Source organism: Tinamus guttatus, unplaced genomic scaffold (assembly GCF_059628265.1).
Source record: "Tinamus guttatus ecotype Peru unplaced genomic scaffold, ASM5962826v1 Tinamus_guttatus_pri_ptg000459l, whole genome shotgun sequence".
Taxonomy (NCBI): Eukaryota; Metazoa; Chordata; class Aves; order Tinamiformes; family Tinamidae; genus Tinamus; species Tinamus guttatus.
Genome location: NW_028288993.1, coordinates 5,438,068 through 5,447,761, shown reverse-complemented (window position 1 = coordinate 5,447,761; position 9,694 = coordinate 5,438,068). Strand labels below are relative to the sequence as shown.

General features: G+C 43.4%; 1 protein-coding gene across 1 annotated transcript; it reads left to right on the top strand.

The window, feature by feature from the left end:
- The first annotated feature begins 4,818 nt into the window (after positions 1-4,818).
- DRG1 (developmentally regulated GTP binding protein 1) lies at positions 4,819-9,205 on the top strand. The gene is given in 10 exon segments (XM_088532390.1): positions 4,819-4,954; positions 5,078-5,201; positions 5,331-5,506; positions 5,904-5,973; positions 6,523-6,639; positions 6,642-6,691; positions 7,232-7,362; positions 7,579-7,746; positions 8,495-8,617; positions 9,089-9,205. Coding segments are annotated over 10 exon segments (1,101 nt in total). The 5' UTR covers positions 4,819-4,912; the 3' UTR covers positions 9,189-9,205.
- Positions 9,206-9,694: the final 489 nt, after the last annotated feature.

The window sequence follows — 9,694 nt, the reverse complement described above, 5'->3', positions numbered from 1 at the left end:
AATGAAGCATACATTACCCAGATGTTATCACAAATAATTCATACACTTACTACCGTCTGTTTTACAATAGTTATCCGAAAGACTTGCAAGCCATATGGCAATATATTTAGTTTGCTCCTTATGTGGTAAAAGCCTTACTCAAGTTAAGCTAAGTGCTGTCCCAGAAGGAGTTGCATAATTTGGCCCATAATGAAGAAGCCTGTTTAAAATTGGTGGTTTGACAGAAAACAAACCACATGCTTTTACTATTCAGCTCTGCTATTGAAGTGATCCACGTTACCATACCCGCATTTGAGAGGGCAGCAGTATGGAAACACTACAGTTTCAATCATTGTGAGGATAGTGCACATTCCTGTTGTGCAAAAACTGAAACTGAGGCACAAGTGGAGGAAATGACTTGCTCAAAATCAATGAGTCTGCAGGACTGGACTGTGCAGAATACACAGGTCTTGCTACAGTACTCTATCGTTTAGATTTTGCTAATGAGGTAGGAGCCATTTCAGGCTCATTCCTGTCACTAGCTTGATGAAACACGAATTCCTCTCACTTCTCAATCTCAATGATTCCATACTGTGTCATGTTTCTTGATTGATTGATGAGACAGCCTTTGCTACTTGTGCATTTCCCTGCCTTTCCTAAATGCCCTGTAGAATTTTGCTTTCCTTACATAATTAAAAATATTATAGAAGTGCTTATGTTATACACTTTAAGTTATCAGTCAGTAATTCATGAGACTACTTGTTATTTTTTTTTCCTACACTCCCAAGTTTAATCATTACATTATGTTCCAAACATAAACTAGTAGGCCACCTAAGAGACTGAATGCAGAACTGTATAATGTGCAGCTTTTCGAAATATATCCCCTCTCTCACTTCATCAAGATTTACTAACCGCACTTCTCTCAACTGAAAAATGCATGTACATTTTAAGGAGAGGAAAAAAAAGGGGGGGGAGCAGTTTTCGTGTTCTATCTTCCTTCAGCAACCGCTGTAAAGCTCAATTAATCTTTCGAGGAGACCTCAGGCTCTTGCACTTCCTTTAATTTTCTTTCAGGTTCAATTGGGAGCTTTTTCCTTTTCTGATACTAAAACTTTTTTTTTTTTTTTCTGTGAACATTTTCCCTGATTTTTCCTCTTATAGATGTTGCTTGGGCTTTCCTTTCCTTTTCCTTTCCTCTCTTTTCCTTTCTTGTCTAACTTTGATCATTTCCACTCTATTTTCCAGTTCTAACTTCATTTATCCATTCCCAACTTCCCACCTGCAGCCACTTCCCCATTGGCATATCTAACTTCCCATATTTATAACCACTTAATTTGCAAGTACCACAGATATAAAAGACCTTTTTTTAAAAAAAAAACAAAAACAAAAACAAAACTGTGTTCTGTTAGACAGTTGTCACAGTAAAGAAAAATAATTGTATTCTGCTTACAACCTGGAATCAATCTATTTTGAATAAGCCTTTCTGAGGCTTCAGAGGGTGTTGTTATACTGACTGCTCAAAATATCCTGTCCATCTAGAAAACATTCATCTGGTTGGGAGAAGCTCGGGCAAATTACCTGTATTTATTAAGCTTTGACTCTCTTCTGGTGAGCAGCTCTGCAGAGAAGGACCTGGGCGTCGTGGTGGACAAGTTGACCATGAGGCAGCAGTTGCCCTTGCGGTCAAGAAGGCCAATGGGATCCTGGGGTGCATTAAGAAGAGCGTCTCCAGCAGGTCGAGGGAGGTGATCCTGCCCCTCTACTCAGCCCTGGTGAGGCCACATCTGGAGTATTGTGTTCAGTTCTGGGCCCCACAGTACAAGAGGGATGTGGAGCTGCTGGAGAGAGTCCAGCGCAGGGCTACAAGGATGATCAGGGGCCTGGAACATCTGCCCTATGAGGAGAGACTGAGAGCTGGGCCTGTTCAGCCTGGAGAAGAGAAGGCTGAGAGGGGACCTGAGCAGTGTCTAGAAGTACCTCAAGGGAGGCAGTGAGGAGGATGGTGCTGGCCTCTTTTCACTGGTGGCCACTGACAGAACTAGAGGAAACAGCCACAAACTGAAGCACTAAAAGTTCCACAGGAACTCAAGGAAAAAAAAAATCTTAACAGTGAGGGTGACAGAGCCCTGGAACAGGCTGCCTAGAGAGGTTGTGGAGTCTCTTTCTCTGGGGATCTTCAAAACCCACTTGGACGCAGTCCTGTGCCACGTGCTCTAGGTGACCCTGCGTGTGCAGGGGGTTGGACTAGATGATCTCTAGAGGTCCCTTCCAACCTTCAGGATTCTATGACTTCCTTTGTGTCACCAAGGATGATATGCAATACTTTTTTTTTTTTTTTAAAAAAAGGTTGTTGCCTAAATCCCTTAGAACATTTTTGCTTTAGTAATTTTATAGAGAAAAATAAAAAAGGAAGGAATTTAAGCTACACTGAGAACTGTGAGGTAGGAAGACCCTGAGTACCTAAACCAAAAAAAAAACAAAAAACAAAAAATATAAAAACAAACCCATCCAGCAATCTTAAAACTCCAAAGTTATTTTGTTGGCTTCTTTATTCCTTTAGCCCAAGCTCTGAAAGAGATTTTTAGTCTGACATAGTATATAGGATTTTGAGTTAGTTTGCAAGACTCCTCAAGCTGTTGCTAGCAACAAGTTTCGAATTTAGCCGACATCTGCTGCAGAAACAGAGGTGGTCTTAAACCTCAGACTAAGGATTTGGAGTCTGCTTTTTCCTCAGTGTTTTTGCTATCACAGACTGCTTAAGGTTGGAAGGGGCCTCTAGAGATCATCTAGTCCAACCCCCTGTTCCAGCAGGGATATCTAGAGCACGTGGCACAGGGTGGCATCCAGGCGGGTTTGGAAGGAAGTCTCCATGGAGTCTCCACAGAAGGAGACTCCACAGCCTCCCTGGGCAGCCTGTTCCAGGGCTCTGGCACCCTCACAGTACAGAAGTTCTTCCTCACATGAAGGTGGAACTTCCTGTGTTTCAGCTTACACCCATTACCCCTCGTCCTGTCACCGGCCACCACAGAGATGAGCCTGGCCCCATCCTCCCTACATTCACCCCTCAGGTACTTGAACATGTTGATCAAATCTCCTCTCAGCCTTCTCTTCTCCAGACTAAACAGGCCCAGCTCGCTCAGTCTTTCCTCATACGACAGACGCTCCAGTCCCTTAATCATCTTCGTGGCCCTACCCTGGACCCTCTCTAGAAGCTCAATGTCCCTCTTGTCCCGGGGAGCCCAGAACTGCCCCCAATGCTCCAGGTGCCTCCCCAGAGCTGAGCAGAGGGGCAGGATCCCCTCCCTCTCCCGCTGGCAACGCTCCTCCTGGTGCGGCCAGGAGCCCATTGGCCTTCTTGGCCATGAGGGCACATCACTGCCTCATGGTTAACTGTTGTCAACCAGGACTCCCAAATCCCTCTCCGCGGAGCTGCCTTCCAGCAGGTCAACCCCTAATCTGTCCTGGGGCCTGGGGTTTTTTCCTCTCCAGGTGCAGGACCCTGCCCTTGTCCTTGTTGAACCTCATGAGGTTCCTCTCTGCCCAGCTCTCCATCCTGTCTAGGTCTCTCTGAACGGCAGTGCAGCCCTCTTTAGTGTTGGCCACTCCTCTCAGTCAGTAAAAGAAACCAGAAACATGCTGAGTGTTTGTATAACTGAATTCACCTGAGGCATAAACAAGTCCAACTCCATCTGAGGTAAATAGGAAAAACATCTACACCAAGTCTGCTGTGTCGTATGTTGAAAACAGGTATTTTTTTCACACAAGGAATAATTAGAAAACTCTGAACAAATATACAGTCATAGGTGCATTTATATTTAACCTAGCTTAGCTGACCTAACATTGCCAAGAATAGCATCTCTTTTTTTATTTGTGGTTCTATTTTAGTAGACTCTGTATAAGCTTGTGTTTATATCAGTTTCTACTATAAAGTGTTTATAGTAGGCAGCTTTATCATTCTAAAGATGAAACAAATACATAAAGCAGAGATATGAAGAGCCAGAAGGAAGTAGCCAATTTGGCCACCAAACCATGGAAACCAGCTCGGTTTCCACTGTGCTACTTCTTGTCTTTTTTTTTTTTTTTTTTTTTTTCAATAGAAGTCAAAGAATACTTAATGACCTGCAACATTTTTGTTACTATAACAATAGTATTAAGTTTTCCAATCTTACAATATTCTGAATTTTGTCTGAAGACAGGGCAGGTGGTTCTGCAATAGTGCCAATATAATGACTTCAACAACATGGGCCTGGGAGAGTACCTTATCATTTAAAAACATGTTTCACATGAGTTTTACATTTAGATATTTCAACTAACAGCTGACTTTGCTATAAATTGAGACAGAAGAACCTTCTGGAAAGTAGTTCTAACAAACTTGAAAAAAACTTTAAAAACTGACACTAAAAAAAAAAATCCCCTATGTTGTGAAAGTATTTTTTACTCCAAGCATTACTACCTGGCTTCTTGGAATATTGCCAAAGGCTGGAGAAACTAACCTCTTTAAAGAAGCCATTAAAAGTATACATATATACATAGGAAGACTTGAACAATTCAATTATATCTACGTACTGCAGAAGTGTTAGCGGCTCCAAGGAGCTGGGGCACCTCTGCACACCTGGTTGGCAGCAGGCGGCTCCAGGGAAGCCGGGGGCGGAGGCAGCCGCCGCTGTCACCGAGCAGCAGGGCGGGCTCCCGCCGCCCTCGCGCTGCTCCCTCACACGCGGCCGCGCAGGGGGCGCTGCTGCGCGCGCCCTTTGCCGCCCTCGGCGGGGGCAGGTGGAGGGGAGAGCGCGCGCCCGCTGCCTCTCGCGAGAGTGGCGGCCGCTCCCGCGAGAGCTGTCGCGGCGCCTGCGCACGGCGGCGCCGGTGAGGCCCGGGCGGCGGCGGTTCTGCGAGCGCGTGTGGCGGCGGCTGCCGCGCGGGGAGCGGCGGCACCATGAGCGGCACCTTGGCGAAGATCGCGGAGATAGAGGCCGAGGTAACGGCGCCCGCCGCCTTGAGGGCTGCTGCCGAGCGGCGGCGCGGCCTGAGGCGGTGTTGGCCGGTCCGGTGCGGCCCGGTCGGCGCGGTGCGGTGACCGCGGCGACCCGTGCTCTTGCAGATGGCGCGCACGCAGAAGAACAAGGCCACGGCGCATCACCTGGGGCTGCTCAAGGCCCGCCTGGCCAAGCTGCGCCGGGAGCTCATCACCCCAAAGGGCGGCGGCGGCGGCGGCCCCGGCGAAGGTGCGTTGGGCCCGGCCCTGACCCGCGGGCACCGGTAAAAGCGGTGGTGCGGCAGCTCGCGGAGCCTTAAGATATAGAAAGTGGCTAATTTAAATGACTGTATATCCATTTTTTACTCCTCCTTTGCAGGTTTTGATGTTGCAAAGACGGGGGATGCCCGCATTGGGTTTGTGGGTTTTCCGTCAGTGGGGAAGTCTACTCTTTTAAGTAATCTCGCTGGCGTGTACTCTGAAGTGGCAGCGTATGAATTCACGACGCTGACAACCGTGCCCGGGGTCATTAGGTACAAGGGAGCGAAAATACAGGTGAGGTCTTGTGTCTGCATACAAGGGTATGTGTGGACATAGCCATGTTTTGCCTGCTTAGTAAGATTTAACATTAGCAGATTATAAGCAATAAACAGAAGCACTTGAAAACATGTTGGAGATACTCCCATGAGGTGCTGATTTTAACCTTTTTTCACATTGCTCTGGGGAGAAGTTCTTGTAGTAGCTCTCTTGTTTTGTTTAACACTGTTCTGTTCCACTGTAGCAGTGGGGGATTGGGGATAATAGTGTTCTTACATCCATGGGGAAACGGTTCTGCTACATTCTGTACAGAACTGCAGTGAACTGCTTTAGGAGAAAGGTAAAAATGGGCTTTATTTTCTCCTTGAAGAGAAATATTTTCCTCATGGGTTACTTTCTTTCCTCTGAAAAATAGCTTCTTGATCTCCCAGGAATAATCGAAGGCGCCAAGGATGGGAAAGGCAGAGGACGGCAAGTCATTGCAGGTGAGTGTCAGGCCTTGGAGAAAGCACCAGACAACATCCTGTTACCGGTTAAGCTAGCACAGCTTATGAAAATTCATGGTTGAATCATGAGTTCTGATATCTTGGAAATGATGATTTATTGTGGCTTGGTTGCTTTGCAGTAGCTGTTTTCAGTTTGCTCTGTTTTCAGTTATGGTTTTATGCATTTGATGAGTTTGTGCTGTGCGTTGACACTGCACTGAAAATCTATTACTAATTTTAAAGGTAGATATGACCTCATATTAAACAAGGGTGCTGTTTTAATTTTTTTACCAAGTTTACTGTTATGTTTTTGGTATCTGAACATAGCCAGGAAAAAAGCTTTTTTCAGTGTGCCTGATTCTTGCATCACGTACAAGTCAGTGATGCTTGAACAAGTTCAGTCTTACTTTGAAATTAAAAAATACAAAACAGTACTGGCCTTTATGAGTTTAATGTTCTTGTCAAGCCACTGAGCCACCTTTGGTGCTGTTTTATCTTGGTGCATGAGTGTAGTTTTTTGAGGGGTGGTTTTCTTTTTCTGATTCTTAGTTGCTCGAACCTGTAACCTCATTCTAATTGTTCTGGATGTATTGAAACCCCTTGGGCACAAGAAAATTATTGAGAATGAACTGGAGGGATTTGGGATACGTCTGAATAGTAAGCCCCCAATATTGGCTTCAAAAAAAAGGATAAAGGTGGCATTAACCTTACAGCCACGGTAAGTTGGAAATTTTCTTTGTAGAAAGATGCTTTTGCAGTGAATGGTATTTTAGCCCATTCCTATGCTGTGACTTCTGAACCGCTGCAGTGTGCTGTAATCAGCTACTTTCCTGGACGATACTTCATTTTCCATTAAATATTCATTGAGATAGGCATAGATACCAAAGTATCTATGGGAGCAAAGTATCAAATATTTAGTTGGCTTGGTACTGAACTAGGACATAAGGAATTTTCTATAGAAAGTAGTCCCAAAATGACTGGAAACTTTACTTTTGAGATAACACCATCGATGGCTGCAAACTGCTGATGTGAAGAAAAGTTGTGACTTAAATCTCTTTTCCTTCTCTACAGACTAACCATAGCAAAACCATAATCAAATGCAATAACTTACAGTGCAGCTAGTATTTCCAGTAACATATGTACAGTAATTGGTAGATATTACATCTAGTAACATATCTGCAGTAATTGGTGGGTGATAGTAACACTTGATTTGATGTAGGCTCCACGATACCTTGCTTAACGCTGCATGTTCGTTCAGTGTCCTCAGAGCGAGCTGGATACCGAAACAGTGAAGAGCATCTTGGCGGAGTATAAAATTCACAACGCCGACGTGACGCTGCGCAGCGACGCCACTGCCGACGACCTCATTGACGTTGTTGAAGGAAACAGGTACTCTTGGGACACTTGCCTTACATGCAGTTTAGGTTACAAGGAAGAGATTGCCCTCTCAAGTGTGCTTCCCACAGACACAAAGTAGTAATGTGCTATCAGCAAGTGCTATTTAGCACCCTACTGTCCTTTTCTAAAATCATGCTGTTCTTTTTCAGTGAAAATAGCCGTACATTGCTGTTAGGCTGCTGACTCGCTCTTTCCTTCTCTTTGCAGGGTTTACATCCCATGCATTTATGTCCTGAATAAAATTGACCAGATTTCCATCGAGGAACTAGATATCATTTACAAGGTACCTCATTGCGTACCGATATCTGCTCATCATCGCTGGAACTTTGACGATTTGCTAGAGAAGATTTGGGACTACTTGAAGCTAGTACGAATGTGAGTCCCAACTGTTGCCTTCTGTGGTGTTAGATGTAAGGCTGAGACTCAAGAAGGGGTGAATCAGGATTGTTAGATAAATTTGTTTATTTTTAAAAAGGTCTCTAGTCAAATTTAGTGCAAAGATGTGAATTCCAGAGGTAGTCATGTTTTTACTCTGTCACAGGTGACATTATGCATTCAGTTCTCTTAATAGCACTGAATTAAGGCTTTCATCTAGCATTTCACTTATTTTACTATGAACAGGCTTACCGCATAGCCATAAGTAGGTCCAAATGCATAAAAATGAAATAATATTTACAGCACAGTTATTTTTAAAATTTGTATGCTGCTTTTAACAACATAATGTAAAATAAAATAAACTGTAAAGGAGATTTAGCATTTTTGGTACCTGGGATTTTGTCAGTTTTTCCCTTGTGTAGGTGAGTTCAGCATTTCACAGAGTTGGAACTGTAAAGCTGTAGCTGTTCTTTTCATCAGCTACTCCTATTTCCTCTTCTGTTCCTTCAAGAAGCAACAGAAAGTCTAGCATGGATAAATCTTTGCAAGGGAAAATCTGCTGCAGCGAGTATTGCTACTCAGCTCTATTTTCAGCTTAAGAGCAGCAAACAGGATACCTGTCACCACTAAAATTGTGCAACTTGGTACAAGCATTAGTGGGGTAGTGAAAATAACCAATGAAACTTCATGGTGGGTTTAAAAAGAACAGAAGGTTCCCTTAGTGATAACTGCTCCACCTGTGTTACAGCTACACCAAACCTAAAGGACAGCTTCCAGACTATACCTCTCCTGTAGTGCTACCTTACTGCAAGACTACTGTAGAGGATTTTTGCATGAAGATCCACAAAAATCTCATTAAAGACTTTAAATAGTAAGTACTAACATCAAAGACTCCTATTTAGAGTACAGGAAGTAATCCACATGTTGGTATGTTCTTGCTCTCCTGTAAGCTAGAAGGGAAAACAGGATTCAGTTTTGATGTTGAGTAGAAAAGACCTCCCCATGAAAATGTAAACATGATACTTAAATTATTATATTTAATGTTTCTATACTCTTTACTGATCCAGTTTCCTCCACATGTGAAACATTTTTCTTTAAACTTCAAAGTAACCTTGGGTGCAGTACTACGGGCCATGTCCTCTGCATACAAGTATTTTTGAACGACTTCACACTTTGTTTTGATCTGTTTATGCTCTAGTTCACACAGACCACTCATCCAGGTACTTGTTCAGCAACAAAAATAGCTCTTAAGCATTGCTGTCTTTATTAGGTTTGTAATATAAATAGCTGTCTGTTTACTAAACTCTGTAGCCTTTTTAACTTTTTTTTTCTCCCCTTTCAGTGCATTGGTCTGGGGTTCATCTGTTAAACACAACCCTCAGAAAGTTGGCAAGGATCACACTCTTGAGGATGAGGATGTCATTCAAATTGTGAAGAAATAAAGTGGCTCTCACAAATACTTGCCCGTGTACCTGACTTCATCGTTAAGTTGTAAGTGGCAAAAAATAGGCCACTTCTTTTAATCAAACGCTTAACAAGGGAATAGTGCTTTTTAGGGTAGTAATTTACTGCATGGAAAATATGTTTTTTGGCCAATATGTACTCTCATATCCCCTTGCAGCAGAATTTACATAGGAAAAACTTGGTAAATAATTCTGGCAAAGGCAAAATGCTCTAGGGAGGCTTTAATAGGTATGATGATATTTTGCTGCCTGTATATGTACCTTTTTCCAAATTAGAAAATTTGGGAGAGCTGAACTAAATAATGAAAACAGAAGCCAGACAACAGTATCCTAGAAGAGAATTCTTGGGGAAAGTTTCGACTGCTTTAAAGGGCCATGGTCCTGTATGAATACATACAAGTGAGTAATAGTTCTGCAGCAGTGGAAAAAGATGCTACGTTCTGCTCTGTGTAAGTAGTAATGTTGTTTATAAGAGGGGAAGTAAA